Source organism: Scylla paramamosain, chromosome 2 (genome assembly GCF_035594125.1).
Source record: "Scylla paramamosain isolate STU-SP2022 chromosome 2, ASM3559412v1, whole genome shotgun sequence".
Taxonomy (NCBI): Eukaryota; Metazoa; Arthropoda; class Malacostraca; order Decapoda; family Portunidae; genus Scylla; species Scylla paramamosain.
The window spans coordinates 1,817,159-1,841,225 of NC_087152.1; the positions used below are offsets into that span (position 1 = coordinate 1,817,159).

The 24,067-nt window shown below is 39.1% G+C and overlaps 3 protein-coding genes across 25 annotated transcripts in view; 2 read left to right on the forward strand and 1 right to left on the reverse strand.

Annotated features, from left to right (window-relative positions):
• LOC135108273 (E3 ubiquitin-protein ligase lubel-like) overlaps nucleotides 1–2,816 on the forward strand; it is a 76,533-nt gene extending 73,717 nt beyond the window's left edge. For all 20 annotated transcript variants that reach the window (XM_064019109.1, XM_064019049.1, XM_064019053.1 and 17 more), the window contains one exon: nucleotides 1,001–2,816. In XM_064019109.1, coding sequence (XP_063875179.1) covers nucleotides 1,001–1,039 — 39 coding nt within the window. In that variant the 3' untranslated portion in view covers nucleotides 1,040–2,816. The remainder of the gene's footprint in view (nucleotides 1–1,000) is intronic.
• LOC135108354 (dynein axonemal assembly factor 3-like) lies at nucleotides 737–7,326 on the reverse strand. Its single transcript, XM_064019264.1, has 9 exons — nucleotides 7,186–7,326; nucleotides 6,063–6,187; nucleotides 5,739–5,920; nucleotides 5,377–5,523; nucleotides 4,784–5,052; nucleotides 4,358–4,497; nucleotides 3,662–4,159; nucleotides 3,338–3,453; nucleotides 737–3,123 (listed from the first exon to the last, which is right to left on the reverse strand). Exons 1-9 carry the CDS (start codon nucleotides 7,253–7,255, stop codon nucleotides 2,994–2,996), a joined length of 1,677 nt encoding a protein of 558 aa, XP_063875334.1. The 5' UTR covers nucleotides 7,256–7,326; the 3' UTR covers nucleotides 737–2,993.
• LOC135108341 (CWF19-like protein 1) lies at nucleotides 7,287–20,409 on the forward strand. Of its 4 annotated transcripts, none has more exons than XM_064019227.1 (11): nucleotides 7,287–7,557; nucleotides 10,445–10,605; nucleotides 11,165–11,266; nucleotides 12,367–12,572; nucleotides 12,667–12,785; nucleotides 13,548–13,755; nucleotides 14,695–14,830; nucleotides 15,723–15,896; nucleotides 16,536–16,690; nucleotides 16,923–17,083; nucleotides 18,244–20,409. In XM_064019227.1, exons 1-11 carry the CDS (start codon nucleotides 7,439–7,441, stop codon nucleotides 18,392–18,394), a joined length of 1,692 nt encoding a protein of 563 aa, XP_063875297.1. In that variant the 5' UTR covers nucleotides 7,287–7,438; the 3' UTR covers nucleotides 18,395–20,409. The 4 variants fall into 4 exon arrangements, with proteins under 4 accessions (XP_063875297.1, XP_063875319.1, XP_063875309.1 ...); XM_064019249.1 differs by having other exon boundaries at nucleotides 7,441–7,557; nucleotides 11,199–11,266; XM_064019239.1 differs by having other exon boundaries at nucleotides 7,523–7,857; nucleotides 11,199–11,266.
• The last annotated feature ends 3,658 nt before the right edge of the window (nucleotides 20,410–24,067 follow it).

Here is a 24,067-nt window from a genome sequence, read left to right on the forward strand (position 1 = left end):
ATATATATATATATATATATATATATATATATATATATATATATATATATATATATATATATATATATATATATATATATATATAATCACTTTCGTATGCAAGTCTTTAAATTAGGTATATTCCATGGGAGATATGTAAGATAAAGCAAGACAGCAATGCAAATAAAAACTTCTTTGTAGAGGTAACGTAATATCGTATAATCACCAATACCTAATGTATTTTAAAATATCTCAATGGAAATGAGTGGCGGCCAAGTGTGCAGCAGTCACTGTGACAGCTTGCCTGTTTGTATCATTAGTTGTTCATTCCACTGATAAAACTGCACAAAGTTTTGGTGTATACATGTTAATGTTTAGATAGATATTTGTGCTTAATGTTTTATAAGTAACATCTTTCATTAGCAATACGTGCGGAACAATATTAAGTACTTGTTTATGTAAGTTCAAGAATCCCTAGAAGCTCAAGGAGTAGAGGCATCCGGTGAGCTGCTGGTTCATAATTTCAGTATGTCATTTTGTTCGTCAGTAACTGTTATGTTATCCTGTGCAATGTGACTTTGGTAGTGACTTACCATAAGGACGAATTTAGCTTACGCATTAAGTGTCTGAAGGAAGACATTCTTCGTCACCACTCCAGACATAAGCATCTTTCTGATTATAGGATGGCTTAGTATTTGATAGCAAAAGCCTTGAAACAAAAGACACGTGTCATTTGTGGTTCAGTCAGTAAATAATAATATGGCTTCTTATTTATTTACTATCTATAAGCGTCTTACATTCAGTTCAGTGATGACTTCAGAAATTCAATGTGAAGGCATTCATCCATGGATGGAATTTCTTTACACAAATACTAGTCACATGTGATGTTCCTAAGGATGATATTTCTAGTTTTCTACAGTTTTATTGAAACAGTGGATGATAGGGCTTGGAAAATAAAAGCTTATTTACTAAATAAATATATCAGTGTTGTTATATCACTGACACTGTTGCACTTTCACAGCTAATCAAGGAGCACCTGCCGCTGGAGAGCTTAAACTGAAGTAGCTGTAACAAGAGAAGAGAAGAAAGCAGCTACAGCCCAATGTCTGTGATGTCTACTTTTCCCTGATGATGACAAACCTTGCTGATCGCTGCAACTCCAAGGTGTTTCCTACAGCCTCAGGACCTTCCACGCCCCCGACCAGCAACACCACCAAGTAAAGCCATTCAGTAAGGAAGGAAACATCGTGATCTCGTCCATCACATCGCCTTCTCATGAACTTCCAGCGGCCCTGGCTCCTGGTTCTCTTGCCTCACTGCTTACGTTTGTCTTGGTTTTGTAGTGTTTAAGTTAATTTTAAGAAGGTATGGAAATACATAGCGAGCACAATGAAGGGAGGAGAGGTGTCAAAGTATCTGTAATCTAGGTACATGTATATATTGAAGCAATACACGTTGCCTGAGATGTAAACAAGTCATGTGTTGGCATTAACTTCATGAATATGCCAACCTTGTGCGGATGAAGATTAACTGTTATGGTATACAGGATAATGCCTAAGTTTTGAAACTACTGGTAGCCCTTGGTGTTGTAGCTGCCAATATTCTGGCTGTGATTCGAGTCAGACCTACGGAAGGGAACGTATGGAAGGCAAGAGTACGTATAATCTCCTCCTTAGAGCTCTGAGTCATTGTACGGCTCATGGTAGTTTTGTGTGAGCACCTTTTAGAAAGACAGAATGCAGATAAACTGAGGACGCTACTTAGATATGTAGTGTCTTCAGACATTGCTTTCAATATTTTTACATGTCTCATCTCGTGCCTTTAACAATTCTTCTTTAACTTTTGCTTCCTAGTCTTCTCTTCCCGGCATCTTTCACACTTTCTAACGTTATTCTTCCCCCTTGGCAATGATCCAGACTAATGAGGGAATCAGACACACTTCTTTGACTGACACTGTATAACTTCCTTTTAAAGTAGTTTTGTGACTCTAATGTTCTCTCACGACAAATTTGCTTTACATAATGAATATTACTAGCACACAGCACCTCCACCTATCTATTTGCTGTTTTTCATACCTTATACATCTAAACCTAACTAAGAGAGGCTCTTTCCTAAGATATAGAAGCTTGTCACCTCAGTTGTACTAAGATCCTTTCATGGCGCATACCTTCTTGCACTACTACAGTATATTATGCATTAAGTTTTACAAAAGATCCTCGCGTGCTGCAATATTTGTTTACACCATCAAACTAGAAATTCTGACAAAACCACAGTTTCTTCAAATGAAGTGAGATAACAGCATATCACTTTCGCTGTTCCCGCCTCACGTTACTATTCCTTCACCGCCACGACGTCAAACTGAGGCGCGGAGGACGTCTCCACATCAATCGGCTGCCCCAGACACGCATATATATTCGATTTCCTAATTCATTATTTTTGCTTTTCAAGTCTTCACTAGTTCCAACATATCCAGCTGCAGCACACCCGCATCGCCCCTCGCGCGGCCGTGGCCCGGTGGTGGCGACGCGGGTCTGCCGGGGCGTGAGGGAGGAGGCTTTAAGGCTTTACTTGATGTCTGTTTTTCTCTTCATTGCCATTTAATTACAATACCTATTAGTTAATTATTACAATATTTTATGCAATAGAATTTTAATTTTCCATAGATTTGCTTGAAAATTTCACTATGCTGTCATCTTCCTCCACTGAAGCACCGGCAGTGCCGACGAGGGCCGGCACCACCCCTCCTAACCTGCTGCTTCATAGAGTTTCATCTGTGATTTTTTTTTTATTTATACTCCATCTTGTGAAGCAATAAAAGAATATTACAATGGACTTCACACTGCCATGTTTCTGCCTTACTCGCCTTCTCTCTAAATATTTAGAATGTAGTTATAAGCCAAGAAGCTAAACTTCATTTGAAAACTGCTGGCATACTATAAGCAGTTGTACTGTAAGGAGAGTGCTGGGAAAGGTTTACAGTGGGTAGTGAGAATCTCTTGTCGATCGGCAAGTGTTCACCTGTGGAAACGCAGGTGGCACAGAGGGTGTGGTGAGGCTTGCTGCTTCCAGCCTGCCTCGCCCGCCGAGGCCGTCACCCGTGTCTGGTATTCCTTGACTTGGTCGTCCGTCAGCTGCGGGAACATCCTAAAAGAATTTAAATTAGATCATAAGTCGAAGCTTTATTCTTCATCTTCTCTCTGCATTATACTAATGGAATTATGTTCGCTACTGAACGGCTGTTGAACTGATAGCAACATTGTCAAATCAGCTGCCTTCTTTAAACATAGCTATAGTGTCGTGTTGGTCACTTGCGTACCACATTACCAGCAAGTCAAGGATAAGTTGGAACATTGCTTACTGAACAGTCTCGAGGAGAAGCTGTGTGTGTGCGCCTCGGTGCTTCAGGAAGAAAGAAGGGGACATCATGTGGGCCATGGCTGCTGACAGGTAAATCAGGTCTAGTTCTCCCTCGATCTATTGTAATAAGTGTGTTCATGACATTAGTTACCAGCGACTGAAAGATTTGTCACATCTCTAATTTCATCTGACTTAGAATGGCGATCCCCTGAATCTTTGAGAGGAAAATGAGAACCGGATAATCAACTGAAGATTAACTCTGCCTTGATAGTGATGAAAAATGTCGAAAGATTACGTGAAGATCGCCAAACATTAAACTACTTACTTCTGATAGTGAAGACAGATCGTTGAGGCGCGACGGGGACAACAAGATGATCTCCACTCCGTCCAGCTTCAAATAATCAATATAAGCTCTTCCTCCTTCCACGCTGCTTTTCTTTCTCGGAGGTTTACTCTTGACACGCTTCTTGGAATTCTCATCGTCCTCATTTTTGTTTACCATAACGTTCATATTCTGTACATCTGCATTTACTGAGTGCGTATTTGTCTGTGGATTCTCGATATTGGCTTCTCCATTTGTGTCCTTTCCTTCACCACCAGCCAGGCCATCCTTACCTTGCTGGATGTGTAACTTTTCAACAGTGTCACACATGTTTTCAAGATGTTCCTCCGCACTCGGTGATTTGCTCTTTATCAGTTCCTTTGCCTCAAGTTTGTCAGCCGTATTTACATATACTGTATCATCATTTGTTTCCTGAAGGTAGGTTGCCCAAAGCTCATCCAGTAAACTCTCCATATTCCAGAGGGCTACTTCGCTGCCGCTCTGTGAAAAAAATAAAATAAAATAAACAAATAAATAAATAAATAAATAATAATAAATAAACAGATCAATATAATTTTGCACAATTTTTTGCTCAATAGGCGCCTGTTATTCTTAAAATCAAAGGGAGTGATTGTTGTTATCTACGTACACTGTCGTTCTTACATCGTTAAACTCATTACTTATCTGGAAACATCTTACGTGAGCGTTTCTATTGTTTTGCGCCTTGGCAGCCCGCGGGTCAGTGGAGGCGAGGGCCAGTGCAGGGAAGGGCCCTGTGAGCACGTCCCCCCAGTACCCGATGCGCCGATGCTTCGTCGACCCCTCCATCACCGTTGCCACTTTTATGTGTATGAGGAATAGAAATGCTTATGTATATTTAAGTTCATTTTATGCAAAGGGCCAATTAAAAATAAGGCACTTCGGTATGAATTTAAGCGTCATGGCAAGAGTAACAATTCTTTTCATGATTACCGAAGTTTACAACAATGATTTAGATTAGAATTTTAATGAGAATCTGATGGCAAGTGAAGAAACTTGGAAAAATCTAGCGGAGGAGAATACAGGATTTAAAACAATGTCACTTAAGGCAAACGGCGCCATATGACCCATCAACCAATCAGTCACCTGAGGCAAGTGATGTGTTGGGGAGTGTTGGTGTCGCCTCCGCCCCCAGAGCCAAGGCACGCCCGTCCTCCCGCCACGTCAGGAATTCTTGGCCCCAGCCGGTGCTTAGGAAAGTACTTCCGCCTTTCTGTTCCTTCCTGTCCTCAGCTTCCTTTACCGCAGTCTGTAATTGTTGAGTCCGGAAAGCAAGGCGCATGTGCCAGGCCCAGTCCGCCTCTGCCCTCCTGCTGTCGTAACGAGTCTTCAACAGCTGCCGCAGTCGTACATCCCTTCCCCATTCAAGAAATATGAATGAACACATAATAAAATAAATCAGTAAATGTCTTTACCATCTAACTGTCACTTCTAACATAAATCAGAAGTATTTCACCTTATTTTTCACGCTTTGGCTATGTCCTTTCATCAGTTCCCATGGATTTTTCTGACTGACTGCAGGTAATGGATATTACTAGAATCATGAAAGCACCCTTGAAAACTCTAAATAAATTTAACTAGAGCTTATTAAAAACAGTCAAGATAAGGCGCTGAAATTTTTAAGAAAATGGTGCTGCCAAAAACTGACAAAATGTGCAGTCTGATGCAAGCAAGCTAACCATGATAGGGAGGGATCATAATCTCCTGCTGAGAGAGTGAACCATGAGCGACACACAGCGTCCATAGCATCCCTCTCACGGTACTTGAGTCGACCGGCGGACACCAGGCCGATGAGATTGGAATGCAAGGCCTCGTCTGTCATGGCCCTGTGGAAAGAAAACACGTAGTACAACTCCAGCGATCATCCTATGCCATAGAACCGGCTGACACCTCTCATTTGAAAACTTGACGTTAAAAAGTTACATCTTTATTAGTTATTTGTTTTAGGTTGATTGATTCATTTTAATTGACTGATATTGTACATAATCACCATCAGTAACAAAAGACAACAACAACAACAACAACAACAACAATAACATACATTGAAAACCTCCGACCGACGAGCTCCAGATAGGCCCTGGACGTGGGTCGGAGGTACAGGTTGGCCCACAGGTCGAGCAGAAGCGTGGCTCGTTCCCTCACCCCCATGCCAATCTGCAGACTCGCTCCCAGTAGCAACAGCAGCCGTGCGTACACCTCCACATAAGCCTCTAGTATGAAAATCTGCCGGGATTACCTTAGTCTTATAAACTTTTCACGCAATTATTTCAGTATTATCAATGGTTGGTATTATGATTTAACACGAATAACTGGAGCAACGATGACCACACTCGCCTCAATGATTGGAGTTATATAAACTACTCACCCTAAGCCGCTTTGTACCGACCCTTTTGGCCAGTGTTTGCAGCAGGTGGCGAGGGTCCCCAGCACCCACCACGGCCACCTGCACCACCTCTCCGTCCCGCGCACCATCTGTACAGGTACTACTTTCTGAGGAGAGAGAGAGAGAGAGAGAGAGAGAGAGAGAGAGAGAGAGAGAGAGAGAGAGAGAGAGAGAGAGAGAGAGAGAGAGAGAGAGACTTATTTTTTAAGCTTTTATTTATTCGATGTTTTAACTTCAATAATTAAGACTACAAACAGCTTGGAAAATACATTCTGCAGAGTAAAGTAGTACTAAATTTCGTGGAAAAGAGCTATATTCTTTCATAACATAGATCATCTTCCAAACCACACGGGAATCAAGCTCCGCCTCCCTCCATCATCGAGATATGTGCTTGAGGAGATATCGACGTAGGAATTCTGAAAAAAAACTGGGACACCCGATCAGGAAGGGCCGAACGGTCGTAGATCCAAGGCAGTGATCACAAGGGAAAGAAGAATATCCCTATTACAGAAATCATGCGCTAAAATGTGTGAACGTTTCGAGAAGGAATGAGACCACATATGCACTGTATGCACATATGCCTGCATGCACTTCTGATCTGTTTATCGTGAAGATATAGTTATTTGAAATTGCAGATCATGTGTGTGTGTAATTCACCATGAACTTATCACTTGCTGGACTCGCAACCGTTAACTGTTACCCTACGGGACATGAGAGCAATCCATGAGTAAGGCTCGGAATACACACACACACACACACACACACACACACCATGCATTCATTGCTTTACTTAAGGGAAATAGTAACCACTACCTGGCAGTGAAATTACCCTTTGGGAACTGATCGGAGAGAACATCCACATAACAAGACGCTCTTCACTGAGTTGTGACGTGCGTGTGTGTGTGTGTGTGTGTGTGTGTGTGTGTGTGTGTGTATGCTGGAATGAGGTTATCAATAATTCAAAGAATCCTTTCATTGACCTTCTCCGTCTATCCTAGAAATAGATTTATGACGAGAAAGCAAAACAAAATAAGTTTTCCCTTTTGAATGCATTGATAATGTTCGCTGCTTCCTTGTATTGCATTCTTATGCTAAGCTAACTTACCTTTCAAATAACTGAAGAAATCCAGTGGAGGTGAAAACCCCCACCAGTTAAACATGCCGTGGCCAAGCATCCTTCTTTCGAGTTCTTTTTATTCTGAATTCGAAAAGCAGAATTTCATGTTTGTTCACACTCCGTGATCTTCACCTTCTTAGGTCTAAGAATTTTCTCCTTCTCACTTCCTGCACTCGATACGGTATGAATATTTGCCTGATTCAAAAGTGTGTCAGGCCGAGGTGTACACACTCCCGCTGCCATGGCGACCGAGCAGCAGCAGCAGCAGCAGCAGCGGCGGCGGCAGCGGCACTCCGCCCCGCGCCGAGCACCGCCGTGTGTTTGTTTACGTTACACTGCCTGCACGTGGCCGTGTTCGAGGTTTGATGTGCTGAAGTGGCATTTTGTGTGTAGAGGAGTTTTAGAAACTTTTTAAAGAAAATCACAAGCAACTGTTAGAGTGCAAATTCGCTGCTGTACCCAAAACGTTGCTCACTCCAGTATTATAACGACTACTGTAGTGTGTGGCGGTCATTGAGCTGCCCAGTACTACAGGAAAGTCAATGTTGATGCCTTTTGTATAACCATTACCACAGTTAGTTATTATATCTCACTACATCTAGCAGGACCTTTTACCAGAGTATTTGACGCGCCAAGAATGTCTGAAAAAGTTGAGAAAATGTAAGTAAAGTTGTATATGCAGTTTTTTTTTTTTTTTTTTTTTTTTTACCTACATCTTTCCTCACGAGTTGTGTGAGTACATGCAACATGCAAGATATTAAATGGTGGTATTATTTTAGGAGAGGACCATAACGTTTTACACATTTAAGAGTATTGTTTTTGGTAATTGTCTAGAGTCCTTACCGGGCCTTATTACTGGTCTATTCACTTCAATTCTTTTACACATACCTTCACATGCACCTAAAACATCATTTTAAAGTGGGGGACAAATGCCCCCTTCCCTCTAGTCCAGCAAAATTGGGGACATGTGGGAAGGCGGGGTTTTTGGGTGGGGGAGACATAAATCAGCGAGCGATTTTCGGCCAGGTTAGGTTAGGTTAGGTTAGGTTAGGTTAGGTTAGGTTAACCTAACCTAACCTAACCTAACCTAACCTAACCTTAGGTTAGGTTAGGTTAGGTTAACCTAACCTAACCTAACCTAACCTAACCTAACCTGGCCGAAAATCGCTCGCTGATTTATGTCTCCCCCACCCAAAAACCCCGCCTTCCCACATGTCCCCAATTTTGCTGGACTAGAGGGAAGGGGGCATTTGTCCCCCACTTTAAAATGATGTTTTAGGTGCATGTGAAGGTATGTGTAAAAGAATTGAAGTGAATAGACCAGTAATAAGGCCCGGTAAGGACTCTAGACAATTACCTTGTTTTTGATTACCTTTATGGAAACTACTGAGAAACTTACTTTGTTGAAGTTTTTGTTGCAATTGACAGTTTCCGTGATATAGAGAATTTTTTTTAAGTGATGTGCCTAGGTTAGTTCAGGTCAGGTTAGGTAATGTTAGGTTAGGTCAGTTCAGGTTAGGTGATATCAGATTAAGTTAGGTCAGATTAGGGTAGGTTAGGTTAAGATTGCCTTCATTCAAGCTATCATCTCAATTCAAGTATCCAAAAATTAATATTTTCGTGTTCCCTGCCCACAAACCCTGCTCCCTGACGAATCCCCAAGATCATGGGATGGTGAGGAGAGAATAGACAAAATTAAGTATTTTCAATGTGTTTTATGCTCAAAATTGTCTACATAACATAAAAAAAAACAATAATCAACATCATAGTTTTGTACTCAAAACACAGTTTGGTCCTGTTCTAAAAATTTACCTAAATGGCTTGTGACAATTTGTGTCAGCTATTGCATGGTCACATATAGCTAGTTATCCTAGGGAAATGCAACCATTGTGAGCCAAACTTATGTTGGTAATATTAAAAGTTATTTTGTCAAAAAACGGTTATCATATTGTTGTGGCATCCATCACTTACACTGCCATCCACAGCCAACCAGCCACTAATAACCCTTACCCTGCAACTCACACAGAGGAAAAATCAGGACAGCACTCACTCTGTCACCAGGTGCAAGGATGCAGGTGGAAGCAACTCACAGTGATTGGCATAGTAATGGAGTGTGAGGCAAGGATATGCAACAGCATGTGCTGTTACCCAGTCCTTGGTCACTTTACTGTATTATATCATCATGGATATTGTGAAAGGCTTTATATCATCGTGGATATTGTGAAAGGATATTTATCAAGTGGGGTGATGGACATGCAGTCACTTTACATAAAATGGCATCTAATGGGAGTGATGGAGCCAGACAGGATGACTGTTTCTGTATTCCACCTGTTAGCACCAAGAGAAAGGAGATGCATCTGAATTAACTTGACTCAATCCTGAGCAACAATGATATATTGTTATAGCTGGCCTTAATCCTCGGAAGGCTTATTGACCTGATGGGGATCCTCGTATTCTTCTCCGAAATTGTGCTGGCGTGCTTGGTGAAAATCTTCCAACTCCATTTGTCAACATCTACCTTTCCTCTCCTGCTGGAAGTTTACCTACATTAAGCCTTTTCCTAAAAAGGGTGATGACTATTAATCCCTCAAACTACTGCCCTATTGCTTTGGCTTCCTGCCTCTAAAGTTTTTGAGTCTATCCTCAACAGGAAGATTCTTAAACATCTTATGTCTTAAAAACATTATATCTGATTGCCAGTATGGGTTCTGTAATGGCTGTTCTACATGTGATCTTTTGGCTTTCCTTACTGAGTCTTGGTTGTCTTCTTTTAGGGATTTTGGTGAAGCATATGCTGTTGCCTTAGAATCTGGCACAAAGCTTTGATTTCCAAACTACCCTCCTATGGCTTCTATCCTTCTCTCTGTAACTTCATCTTCATGAATTGAAACCTCCCTCTTGAAAGAGTTTAAGTCCTAAGATGGAAGAAATACAGAAACAGGCAGGGAATTCCAGTTTACCTTAGAAAGGGATAAATAAATGAAAATGCTGGTTAACACTTGCATTAGAGACTTGGACAGAATAGCAGTGAGAGAAAATAGAGAGGCTTGTGCAAGTTCTTGCAGCTTCACTTATTTTCTTATGTTCTTATGCATACTTTTCTTGCTTTATTTATGAAAATGACTCGCACAGTTATCTTTCACTTCCTTATTTAGACTTAAATGTAAAATTATGCTTTCTGTCATGCTGCTGATATGTTACGGATATCATTACTTTCAGTTAAAAATAATTTATCTTGTATTCCCAGCCTTGTGAGTGGTGATGTTGATGGAAATTTCAACCAGCTGTTCAAACGTGTGGCAAATGTAAACAGCAAAAATGGACCATTTTCAATGCTGTTATGTGTTGGAAATTTTTTTGGACAAGACAATTCACAGTGGCTTCCATACAAGAGAGGGGAAGCCAAAGGTAAGAAACTCTCTAGTATAATTTTTCAGTTACTTATTAATTATGCTCATAAAATCACAAAGGAATGGGGAACTGACACTTGCTGCTGTGGTTGCAAAACACTCCTGAGGAAGTTCCCTGTATAGCCACAGAGGGATGGTACTCCCATTTTCTCATTGTATTGTGTAATGAATCAATTTATAAGTCTGATACTTTCTCATTTTAACTTGCATAATCATAATTTTTTTTTCATTAAACAAGAAAGACTATATAGATATTTTACAAACATCGGACTTTAATTGGAGAAAATAATTAATCAGTAAAATAAGCCACAGAGATGACCAGAACTTGTATCTCTCTCTCTCTCTCTCTCTCTCTCTCTCTCTCTCTCTCTCTCTCTCTCTCTCTCTCTCTCTCTCTCTCTCTCTCTCCTCTCTCTCTCTCTCTCTCTCTCTCTCTCTCTCTCTCTCTCTCTCTCTCTCTCTCTCTCTCTCTCTCTCTCTCTCTCTCTCTCTCCTCTCTCTCTCTCTCTCTCTCTCTCTCTCTCTCTCTCTCTTTTCTAATTGCTTGAAATCATTAGTTCCAGTTCCAACATATATCCTTGGGCCTTCCAGTGAGGATCGTGCTTCAAACTATCCAGATATGAAAGGCTGTGAACTGTGTGAAAATGTCATATATTTGGGTAAGAATATACTCTTGTACTTCATTGCACTTGCATTCATTATGATGAGATTCAGGGATCAGATGGTTGTATCAGAATGAAGGTTTCTGTCCTCAACTTCCTGTTGTTCTTAATTTATATGAATGACTTAGATGCGAGGATTAGGAGTGATATAGGTAAATTTGCTGATGACATGAAGGTAAGTAGAATAATTAAGACAGATCAGGATGCTGAGGAGCTGCAGAAAGACAGATTGTATGAATGGTCAATTAAGTAGCAAAAGGAGTTCAACTTATACAAATATAATGTCTTGAGTGTAGGTAAAAGAAGCAGGCATATAGATTACACCCCTAATAATATCATCCTATGTAGGACAAAGAGTGAATATTCTTGGGAGACCAGGTAACCTCAGATCTTAGACCAAGAGAACAGTGTGTGTCATTCAGGAACAAATTCAGCAGGGTTTTAGGTTTCATCAATAGGATTGTAACAAACATAAGTGCAGAGGCCATCCTGAAGTTATATTTAACATTAGTTAGACCACATCCGGACTATGCGGTGCAGTTTTGGACACCATACTATAGGAAAGATATAGATTCCTTAGGAGTGCAGAGGAGGATGACTAGGATGAGGATGATTCAGGAACTGAGAGGAATATTATATAAAGATAGGCTAAAATGACTCAACCTGCATTCATTGGAGAGGAGAAGGATGTGTGGGACATGATAGAAGTATTTAAACGGGCAAAAGAAAAGTGTCTTACACAGTTTAATTTGGAATCAGCTTGGTATATTGCAACATATCTTCTTTGATACCCTGTTTAATTCATATTCAGCTTATATCAAGTTTCTTGTCAACCTCCACCACATTGTAATTTGAATTTATTGATTTTATAATGTGAATGGTTACATGATCTAACAGAGAATTGTGTTGAGTGGAGATGTCTTACTATTCTAAATAGATGATAACTAGGTTTATGTTTATTTGAGACCATCTTGGATCACCTAAAGTGTGTTTATTATACATAAGAATTTCTATGTTGTTTCTTCGCAAAGCAGGTAAAAATTTAATTAGAAAGAGAAAGTTGCATTTTGAATACGATAGGTATCTTCATCCCACAGGTCCAAATGGTATATATCCAAGTAGCAGTGGTCTGAAGATGGTGTACTTAAGTGGAAAGGAGGCAGCTGGTCATGCAAAGAGTGCTTCCACATTCACTTTTGATGACATAAGTTCTCTGGAAACTCAAGCAACCGCAAAACCAGCCATAGATATCCTTCTCACATCCCAGTGGCCAAATGCAGTATGCAATTATGCCAAAAAACCTGTAAGTGTTGCCATTTGAGTTCTGACAAATTATTTTATGCAAATTAACTCATTTGATTTATGAATAGATTAAAACACACATATTATGTTTTCAGGAAGGCTGTGATCCACAATCTTCAGGATCATCCATGATTTCAAGATTAGCTTTCAAACTTCGACCTCGATACCACTTTTGTGGTACTGAAGGAACTTATTATGAACGCTTGCCATACAGGTAATTTTTCTGAATTGTATGGGATAATACAGACACTTCCATTGACTTTCACATGTGTCTTTTAGGAGGACAGTAAGCCATGAAGTGATAATGACTCAAACAACTTGCTGAAATAAATTAGTACTTGAAAGGAAATGTCAGAAACTTCTCAGGGATTTTCATAATTAAATATAGTACAGTGTTATTCTGAATAACTTGAGAATATTGTGGATATAGGAACCCACATGCTAATTTAATGGTCAGCTGAGCTTCTTACCCATCTTGGAAGACATCTTGGAGTTTTGAATAACATTGCATCTTATTAGCAGTCTGGTATGGTAACAAACAAAATAAGATCTCAGGAATTTCTGTTAAAAACAATGTCTTATTAGCTATCAGTTGTGGTATTACAGATGATGAAGTTGTTAACCTTCACTGTACTTGATAAATTCACAGGATATGGGTATTTTTAAAGATTGTAGGTGCTGGTAACATTGAGCATATCATTCATGCCATGAAGTTTGATTCTTGTTGCATAACTCATATTTGTTCATTTTGATCAACAAGTTGTAGCATTTAAAATTTGTTCACAATACTGGGTAATTTTGTGTTATGCTTTATCTTGATCTGCTTTTTTACTCACGATATTTAATAAAATTCATTGTTATAATGCAGTATATTGGTGTCATATGCAGTACCTATTGAGTTTGATTATAAGCAAAAAATTGTCTAGTTTAGTTTGAGTGGTATGCTACATATAACACATATTATTGTTATTTCAAGGAACCACAAAGTACTTCTTGAGCCACCCCGGCATGTAACACGCTTCATAGGATTAGCAAAGGTGGGAAACCCTGAGAAGCAGAAATGGCTGTATGCTTTTAACATCACACCAATGTCTAAGTGTGAATCAACAGAACTAGTGAAGCAGCCTCCTGATGTTACTGAGTGTCCTTTCTCAGACTCCAATATTGCCCGGCCACCAAAACAGGTAGAATGTAATTTGCTAGTTCCTGTTACTATTTATTTTCTATTTTCAGTCAAGTTGTTAGTATCTTGAATTCTTTAGCCTCTGTTGTTGATTATGTAGTAGTTGCAATTTTCAAGGGCAAACTATAAACAAGTATTAAGACTGATTTGTATTTAATATGTTCTGTGTTATTATTGCAAAATGTTGCTTTAACTGAAGATGTTATTGATAATCTCATGCCCTCCCAATGGTTTAGTTACCCAAACCCACATTACAAGCTTCTCTGTGGCTTACTGGGGCCCATCCCTGTGTTAGTGTTTCAAATTCCCCACATTGCAGTATGACTTAGAATCAAACTGACCATCCATATTAAATGTGATTCACTTTAATGTATTGTGTGTTAGTGATGACCTGATTGTAGTTGCAACAGTGATAATTTGTATCTCTTTCCTATAAAAAAATTTCCATATAACTCTTCCATTCTGCATGGTCTTCCATTTTCACAAGCTATAGTTAGAGGAAGTCGTGAGCAGGAAGAAACCTTTATCTTTACAGTGCTTCATCTTACTTTAGGTTGGATAGCATCCATATATTATCAGAAATTATCTCATAATGTCTCATAAAGCTGTTGTTTGTTTTTTTTCCGTGGGTTCATCTCAATTCTTCATGGTCATTATCTACATAGGTTCCCACTGCTTGGTGTAAAGTGTATTAGGAGAGTTGAGGTTATCTAAAAATTCAAGTTGATTCTGCTGTAAAATGCTGTTATTGGGAAGCTGAAAAGTGCATAAAGCTGGAGAACTTTCTTTTTATCAGAATAGTAAATCCTTATTTAAGAACAGAAAATGCTGAAAATTTATGGTGGGTAATCTTTTTCAAGTTATAGTGATATTATCAGTAGCACAAATGGTAATTTTTTATTCTAAGATAAAATGTTTTTTGGATTTCCTGACCAAACAGAGCAGTGGAAAGAACACAGGTGGAGTCCAGTTCTTCTATGATATGGATGCCAAAACAGGTGATGATAGAGGACAGAAGAGAAAGGGAGGAGGAGGTGAAGGTGGAGAGATGAAACGTTTACCTCCAAAGCCTACAGGTAAATTATGTTTGTTAATCTGTGTAATTATATCTAATCCCTCACACATGAATTCTTACAACAGCTGTCCATAGCAACAAAGCCAGTGTCTTGGCATTCCATGCTTAACAACCTCCCTTTACTATTCCATCTTCTCCACATACATTGTTCTAATGAAGCTTCCCAACTTACAGATACTACAAGTAGATCCTTTATATCCTTTCTTCTAGTTGAGGGCCAAGGATTCTCTCTCTCTCTCTCTCTCTCTCTCTCTCTCTCTCTCTCTCTCTCTCTCTCTCTCTCTCTCTCTCTCTCTCTCTCTCTCTCTCTCTCTCTCTCTCTCTCTCTCTCTCTCTCTCTCTCTCTCTCTCTCTCTCTCTCTCTCTCTCTCTCTCTCTCTCTCTCTCTCTCTCTCTCTCTCTCTCTCTCTCTCTCTCTCTCTCTCTCTCTCTCTCTCTCTCTCTCTCTCTCTCTCTCTCTCTCTCTCTCATATTTCCATAGAATATGGTGATTTAGTGCGACTTATAACTGGTCATACCATTACCAGCACAGCACTCCAAGGTTAACAGATTTTATTGTTAGGTAGATGCTAGAGGTTGCTGCCCAACATATAAGTGGTCGACCTGTATGCTAGGTATACCATAAATTACTAATTCCCTTGCCAAAAATCTTGGGTTAACCTATACTTCAGGAAATATATTATTTTCATTAAACTTTTCACTCAGCTTTCCACCATACTTCACCTACTCTCCTTTTATTCTCCTTATCAATTATTTTCTTTTCCAGTTCAAAGATATTCATAAAGAAAGGTTTCTCATACTTTGCTATTGTATGAATGAGATAAGACACTCATTTTTGTGTTTAATTTCATGCAAATTACTTGGCAATAAGATCATTCTGTTTTGGGTTACAGGACCTTGCTGGTTCTGCTTAGCCAGTCCTGAGGTGGAGAAGCATCTTGTAGTAAGTGTTGGAGACTATACATATTTAGCTTTGGCAAAGGGTGGTCTTGTGTCTGAACATCTCTTGATCTTGCCCATCACCCACTTCCAGAGCACACCAGACCTAGATGATGACTGCCTGCAAGGTGAGCAGAGTTACAATGCTCATATTTTTTATGATTCTGTTATTTTTAAATGGTATTATAATTATATTGTATTATATTCTTGCTAATTGTGCAGCCTCTGAACTTTAAGCCACTTGTTATCAGGTAAAAATATTAACTCGGGAAAGACATATCCCTTATCCTGTGGACTAATTGCACATTGCAGCAAAAACTGTAAATTTTGTAACAGCTGTCAGTTTTTAAGATCCCTTCCGTATATAGTGTTCATCAGCTCAGAAGTCTATTGTGACTCCTTTGTCTCTATGCCTGTATTGACACTGATAATCTTACTGCTGTGATCTGGAAGCAGTCTGGCACTGAGGTAGCTATAAAGTTAGCAATACAAAGTGTTTGTACAAATAGTAAGTGATAGATCTTAGCTTTCCCAGTTTTGATGGCATACAGTTCATCACTTTGGGTCCAGGCCATACCTTTTTGTGATATCTTATAAGGCTTGCAAGTTATGTAGAAGGTAGAAGTTACTTAAACATGTTTTTAAAATTACCTTAGAGTAAAAAAAGATACTGAATTCATTATGTACCTGATAAATACTGTTGTAAAATGATAGAGGCATGTGAAATACCTTTAAACCACAATGCTCACTCACTTTCACTCAAACAGAAATAGAGAAGTTTAAGAGAGCACTTAAAGCAATGTTCAAGAAGAAAGGAAAACGTGCTGTCTTCTTTGAGAGAAACTACCGTTCCCAGCATCTCCAGATTCAGGTGGTACCAGTGTCTGATGAGGCTGCCCTACACCTCATGGAAACATTTACAGTATGTTGATGTGAGGCTCATGTAAACTTGTTCATATGTGTCATTCCTGGTGAGAACTTCCTTCATAGGAAGGTGGCCATATTCCTTGGGGTGTAGAATTGTCATTTATCAAGATCCCTGCAGTTCACAACATACTAGATCATTGGGCAACAAAAGCGATCTTGATTGGCTGTATTTATGATTACAAATAAAGCTCATATATTTCATATTCATCTCTGGCTATGTATTTCAGAACACAGCAGAAAGTAGTTCCATTGAATTGGATGAAATTCCAAAACTGTCCAACATTTCTCAAATTGCTCCACCTGGGACTCCATATTTCTATGCTGAGCTTCCTACAGGTGAAAAACTTTTTCACAGAGTTAAGAAAAACTTTCCTCTTCAGTTTGGAAGGTGAGTGTTTTGAAATTTAGGAAGAAACAAATTTATATATTTGAAATTATAAGAACCATTATGTTATGATGTTTTAATATTCATAAAATGAATCAGAGTTTTTAAAGAGAGAGAATATAAGAGAATAAGTGAATACAAAATATTAATGAAATATTTCTGATTGCTATGGAATACATTTTCATACAGTGTATGTAGTAACCTGGTCAGGCATGGGGGCAATTCTCTTTGTTATCAGCTGTGATACTGATTGTTGGGCAATACAGTCATTAAAAGCTATACAAAATCCATTATGTACTTACCAACAATGAAATGTTTGCAGGCAGATAGAAATACAAATTAGCTAAATATTAGAATACAGTCCAAGCCACAGTTCACTTCCAGAAAAATATTTGATACTTTTCATATTACAGAAAATTATGAAACCTGCTTAGACTAAGCAGTGGTATAGCACATTTAAATTGCAGTGTATGCTCGCACCTTTATATCATGCCATAACTCCTCTGCATTTTTACAACAAAGTATGGCAAGATGTCTTGGAAGGTCCATTTGAGGCCATGGCAAAAAATATGATGACATTATTAACATGAACATGGTCACAGTGTGAGTGAGTGTGAAGGAGAGGGACAGCTGGGCAGCAATGGGAAATGTACACAGTCAGTTGCCAGAAATGCTCTAAACTGACAACATTACTGGGCAGCAGAGGGAAATCTGGTGTGTGTGTGTGTGTGTGTGTGTGTGTGTGTGTGTGTGTGTGTGTGTGTGTGTGTGTGTGTGTGTGTGTGTTTGTCCAGAAAGAACACCACACACTCATACTCTGTTAACCCTCATGATTTTGTGTGATTTTTGTCATGTGGTGTTCTTTTTAGAAGACTCAGAGCATGTCTTTCTACTCTAAAAGGGTTATTCTCTAACATTTACAGCACTGGTCTTTCTTTCTTAAACCTTTTTTTTAGCAATATTGTTGTCTCCTATTCATTCCACTTTCAGCTTAACTATTTCAGGATAGTAACAGTCAATCTGAAGACAGTTTTTGACATGGCCATAGGGCAAAGGATGGTCAGATATGATAGTAATGATAATGATGACAGTTATGGTGGCAACAATTATGCACATACAATATATATCCTTTTTAAAACTTTATTTTATTTTATTTTTTTCAGAGAAGTACTTGCAAGTCCACCTATACTCAACGTAACAGAGCGCATTGACTGGAGAGAATGTAAGATGTCTAAGGAAGAAGAGACAGACCTTCGTGACAGAATAAGAGAAGACTTTCGTCCATATGATTTTACACTTGAAGATGATGATTAGCATTCATTTTTATTGTGTGTGTGTGTGTGTGTGTGTGTGTGTGTGTGTGTGTGTGTGTGTGTGTGTGAGAGAGAGAGAGAGAGAGAGAGAGAGAGAGAGAGAGAGAGAGAGAGAGAGAGAGAGAGAGAGAGAGAGAGAGAGAGAGATACAAAAGATTCAATTTAAATCATCCTTGCCAAAGGGCCAAAGGTGGATCTTTATAAATATTGGGTGTAATATTTTTACAGAGAATGTATAACTCATTCTTAAAAGTGCATCACAAACTTATTTATGTTAGTACAAAAAATTTTCAGGTATGTCAGCTCTTCAAATAAAAGGGATGAACAATGAACATACATGCCACCACATCACACAAGAGCTCACCCCTTGCCACTGACTAAATAAAAGGATTTGGAAATCTGTTAAGTCAGTTAGTTCATGGTGCCTTGATACAGAAGAAAGAAAAAATATAGTAATTAATAGTGATACAGATATAGGAATGGAGGTTCTAGTTCAGAATCAAAGTAAGAGATTGTCCAGTACCAGACACTCCCATCCCTCAGATTTCATAGAAAATCTTAGATAAATTCCTATTTAGGTTCAGAGCATCATGTGAGAATGTAATTATTGCTATGTGCCACCAGCAAGTCTGATACACATTCTCAAGGCTGTCACACTCGGCAAAATTTGGCTAGCATGTGCACAGGTATTGAGATTTTGTTGCCTAGATACCTTGACTCTCTGATGTGACCACTGTGTTCATTCCCCTGATTAGCTGGGGAGCTGCTCAGTGAACAACAAGCAATTGGTCAAGTGGACTCTGGTTCAGTGAAATTTGAACATGTGTAGTGTGAATCATGACTATTTCTTTGTTGTCATTGATGATGTCAGCAACATTAACATTGTTGGTAGATTTGAATTTGTTTTATTTTTATTCTCTTGGGCACAATCAAATGTAAACAAAAACCTTTCTTGCCATATGATATATTTATTTGTAGAAATAATAAGGAACTATTCCATGTTATGAGATCACACTTCTCAGCAGTCATGGCTGAAAACCAAACATCTTTTCAACTTTGATCATCACAGATAAAATGTCAAGGATATTAAGGTAATGTTGTACATCTCTACACTTCATTGGAATGAAATGAAAGAAATGCATGTTAGACCTGATCACGTCCTACGAGTGATATTGCTTCTCACTTGATGTTCAATAAGCTGGAGTCAAGTGTAAGTTCATCAGTGAACTTGTTTCCAATAAACTCTTAATTTTTGAGCTCATGGTCATTGAATTTTGCTGTGTGTGACACCACCTGTGCTCTAAAAGAGTACAAATTTACATCCAAAACTTATTTGACTATAGAAATATTTAAGAATTATCAACAGAATGTGAAAAGACTACTTTTATTATTGCAATTTCTGTTTATCTTCCCTTGGATTACTCTCTAGTTGGGGAATTCCCTCCCTATGTAAACCTTGCCCAAGAATGTTTAGCAAAGATGGGGTATTGGTTGACAACCATTTAAAATATGCAGTAGTTATCTGAAATATTCATGTTGAGATAAAGGAAAATACTACACTCTCTGTAGGATGTTAGATGTATTTCTTGATAAAAATATTTCTTTATAAAAATATTTCTTGACAAATTATGAGCATAGGGTCATTAGGATGGAAATAGATGATCAAAAACACAAAAAACTGGTAATAAACAAGCCCTTTGAGTGCATCTATTTTTTGAGGTAAGATGTGATCCCTTTGCTGCAGTGCATGAAATGATTAAGTTAATCAGTCAGTTATTGTATAAGATGGTTCAAACCAGAGTTAACATCTTTTTGAGAAAAGTTATTTCTCATCTCAGATTCATTGTCACCAACTGAAAGCATCCTACATTCCACAGAGACTTCATAATTCACAAAGTGTCATCATTGGCCTGAAGTATATGATACAATTTTTTTAAAGTAACAGAGTTTATTATTACTCATATTACTATTACTTTTTTCATATTTTGTAATGCTTAACAATAAATGCTTGTAATACCTTTTGTTTTCTTAAATTATAATCATGTCTTTGATGTGAATGAACATTAAAAAATTGTAATTACTGAACTAGTGGAGAAGTTACCAGATTCACCATACTGAAATGTGATCTATCTACTTGAGAATATTGCTTACTGTAAGGGTTTTCACCAGGAGGTGACTGTGGTGTAACAGGTAGCATGTCTGCCTGACAATTGGAAGGTCCTGGGTTCAATTCCTGGGCAGTGCCTGCCTTTTCTGGTGAACCCCTTACTCTAACATGGTGCAGTGAGTTGGATCCAGGGAGAGATTCACATTCCTCATACTGGCCTGGCTGAGGGGCCTTAGGTGGGAGATGTGAGGGTTGTCACTAAAAGGTGACTGTGGTGTAAGAGGTAGCATGTCCGCCTGGCAAGTGGAAGGTCCAGGGTTCGATCCCTGGGTGGTGCCTGCCTTTTCTACTGAGCCCCCTACTCAAACGCCTACTTTCTGAAAATCACCGATTGATTGCCTCCCAGAAACTAATGGCTTTGACCAAAGTGCTTCCCAAGCCTCTGTTTGTCTGCATTTGAACATCACCAATGTCAATAAGGAATGCATGAAGAGGACTTGTTTTAATTGGGTGTTGTTTTTAAGTAATTGTTGGAAGAATTTAGAGAGTGGAAGCAAAGCAGGACTGAAGAGTACTCATTTTAATTGGATGTTATTAATTATTGGAAGAATTTAGAGAGAGTGGAAGCATAGCAGGACTGAAGAGGACTAGTTTCAATGTTGTGTTGTTCCAGGCAGAGGAGAAGCACCAGGGTGGAGCAGGCGGGTGCAGGACTCACGGAGGAGGACATGGTGGATGCCTTTGTGAAGGACAAGGAGATCCAAGACCTGGATATGATCATCAGCACTGTCTGACGAGCTGGAGGGTCTGGAGGTGTGTGTGTGTGTGTGTGTGTGTGTGTCACAGTGGTACGTTCCTCAGTGTTGCATCCTCACCTGTGTGTTGTCAAGCTCATTACAGTGTTGTGTAGTGTGGTGAAAGTGTTCCTTCACCATGGGCTGTACACAGGTGTGCACAAGTCGTACAGGAATGGTTGAACTCTTGTTGGTTTTATAGGTATATTATTATCATTATTATTATATGTGTGTGAGTGTCTGGTGCCTGGTCTGGGACGCCCCATGTGGGATTATTGCCAGTCTGGTATAGAGGCAGATAAATTATTATTATTGTGTGTGTGTGAGTGTGTAGTACCTTGTCTCAGCCACCTCATGTGGGATTGCCTAAAATCCCTCTCAAGTTCACCTCCTTTTCACCAGGCTGTCATCTATGTGCACCAGAAGTATTGACTGTGAGGATACTTAAAGGATTAGTGCCACGCATGTTATGGAGGACACTGATGGCTGCCATGGCCTGGACTGTCTATGAGCAGGTCCTGGAGGATGTTCGGGCAGTGTTGGGAAGGCAATAGCAGATGTAGGAAAGGCTGTAATAAACCTGTGAGGGAGTCAGGAATTGTGGGGACTGTTTGAGTTGTACTGGGGTGTGTTGGGTGTGTGTGGAGGTGTTGGCAAGGGTGTAGTAGATGTGTGAGAGTGCATTTGAGGTGTGGGGAGCATGTCACGGTTGTAGTGAAGGTGTGTGTGTGTTTGTAGGGAAGGTTATTGTGGGTTAGTGAGGCTGTGAGGTTGTAAAAACTTGTGTTGGGATTGTATGTGTGTATTTGTGAGGCTGTAGGTGTATTGGGAAGGCTAGGTTAAGGGTGTGGTGTTAGTTTCTGGAAGGAAAAGAATAAGAAAAAATAATAATTCTGGGAAATAAAAACAAAGAAACAAACAAAAGGATTCCTGATGAACCAATAAAACAACACAAAAAGAAAGAAGAAGCAACAAGAAGAATGGAAGTCCACAAACGAATGTAAACAAACCAAGAAAAAAATGTCTGAGTGTGTTGTGAAGGAGTGCTCCCAACTTTTTAATTATGACATTATCAATTAACTTAGCAGCTGATCTATCACAGTCACCATTCTCACTATCCTCACTCACTCCTATAACTATGTTCTCTCACTATCAAAACAGAAATCACTATATGTATATTGACTTGTGCTCCTAACTTTCCACTATAACTCATAATTCTCTCCTCTCACTCCCCTATCACTTTCTCACTAACATTTCTCACTATACCTCTCACTCTCACAATCAAAACAGAAATTACCATATTGAATTACGTTCCTTACGTCCACTATAACATTACCTCTCACACTCACTATCAAGGCACGCTCACTATAACACTGTACTGGCTTGTCCCTCTCATCCACCTTTTCACTCACAAACTATCAAATCTAAAATAGAATCACTATAGTTTGTCATCCTCTTCCTCCTCCTGATGATGATGGGATGGTGAGGGAATTATATAGGGATGTTTTGAAGATATGAACAGCTGCAGAGAGAGAGAGAGAGAGAGAGAGAGAGAGAGAGAGAGAGAGAGAGAGAGAGAGAGGAGAGAGAGAGAGAGAGAGAGAGGTTTTAAAAAGAGGAAGAAAAGTCAAAATATAGATGAGTGGATAAGATGAAGAGGAAAAGAGAGGAAAATGGTAGAGAGAAGTAGTGTGAATAGTCAACAGTCTTGTTTTAGAGGCCGATATATATATATATATATATATATATATATATATATATATATATATATATATATATATATATATATATATATATATATATATATATATAATATATATATATATATATAATTTTTTTTATCTGCAAAAGACTATCATTACTATTACTATTCATATGTCTGTCACCATTTGTATAATAGAACATTAAATAAGTATATTCTAAGACCACTGTGAAGGTGTGTTTTCTCACTTATCTAGTAAAACCTGTTTGTCTATCTCTGTACCAGGCCGGCAATCCCAAACGGGCACCACACACCACACACTCACACACACATACACCGATTCAAATCAATGAATTGTTAAGGATATAGAGGGGGAAAAGAAAAAAGTTTCTTATTTTCCCATTCACTGTGGGCGCGTCGAACGATCGCGCGAGATGCCCCGTGTGACAAACTGTCCAAGAACAAGTACGTTCCTTGCAGGATGACTCGCTATCTTTACTACACACGAGAACAAGATATCCCCGTCCATTTGCACACAGACAATGCATAAGTATGGCACAGTAACGCCACATAATCCTGGTCCCTCACGTCTGACAGAGTGTGTTGGGTTGAGGACCACAAATACACTCATTGTAACATGACTCGCTATCTTTACTGCGCTTGGAATAGCATGATATGTAGAACATCAAATTTCTTCTACATTTACACGCAGAGAATATCTTAGTGCGCCATAATTATGTCAAAATGAGCTGCTTCAGGCCGCCGCAGCTTCGCCCACCGCGGGCCGCAGTGTGCAGACGACGCGACTAACCAATGTGTCTTCACTTTACCTCGTTTTATGACGGCGGCTTGCGTGCATCTAAAATTTGTATATATGTACTTACCGGGAAATTATCAACTAAAGGACAATGTTAATTCCTCTTTATCTCTCTTTCTTTGTACAACTATTCATATACAGTTTTCATATTAACGGAATCAAATTATGGAAATAAAGACGAAGTCAGATCCAAAACAAAATATATCTAGCCAGACTTCCCAAAAGTAAATATTTCTTCATAAAACTTCAAATAA

Bases quoted from the DNA above. Each gene is read 5' to 3' on its own strand.
- LOC135108341 (XM_064019227.1), top strand. From the start codon at position 7,439: ATGGCGACCGAGCAGCAGCAGCAGCAGCAGCAGCGGCGGCGGCAGCGG. The intron at 10,606-11,164 runs GTAAGAAACTCT...TGAAATCATTAG, and splicing joins CAAGAGAGGGGAAGCCAAAG to TTCCAGTTCCAACATATATC. The intron at 15,897-16,535 runs GTGAGCAGAGTT...TCACTCAAACAG, and splicing joins AGATGATGACTGCCTGCAAG to AAATAGAGAAGTTTAAGAGA.
- LOC135108354 (XM_064019264.1), bottom strand. From the start codon at position 7,255: ATGCTTGGCCACGGCATGTTTAACTGGTGGGGGTTTTCACCTCCACTG. The intron at 3,454-3,661 runs GTAAGTAGTTTA...TTATTACAATAG, and splicing joins ATCTGTCTTCACTATCAGAA to ATCGAGGGAGAACTAGACCT. The intron at 3,124-3,337 runs GTAAGCAATGTT...AAATTCTTTTAG, and splicing joins CTTCTCCTCGAGACTGTTCA to GATGTTCCCGCAGCTGACGG.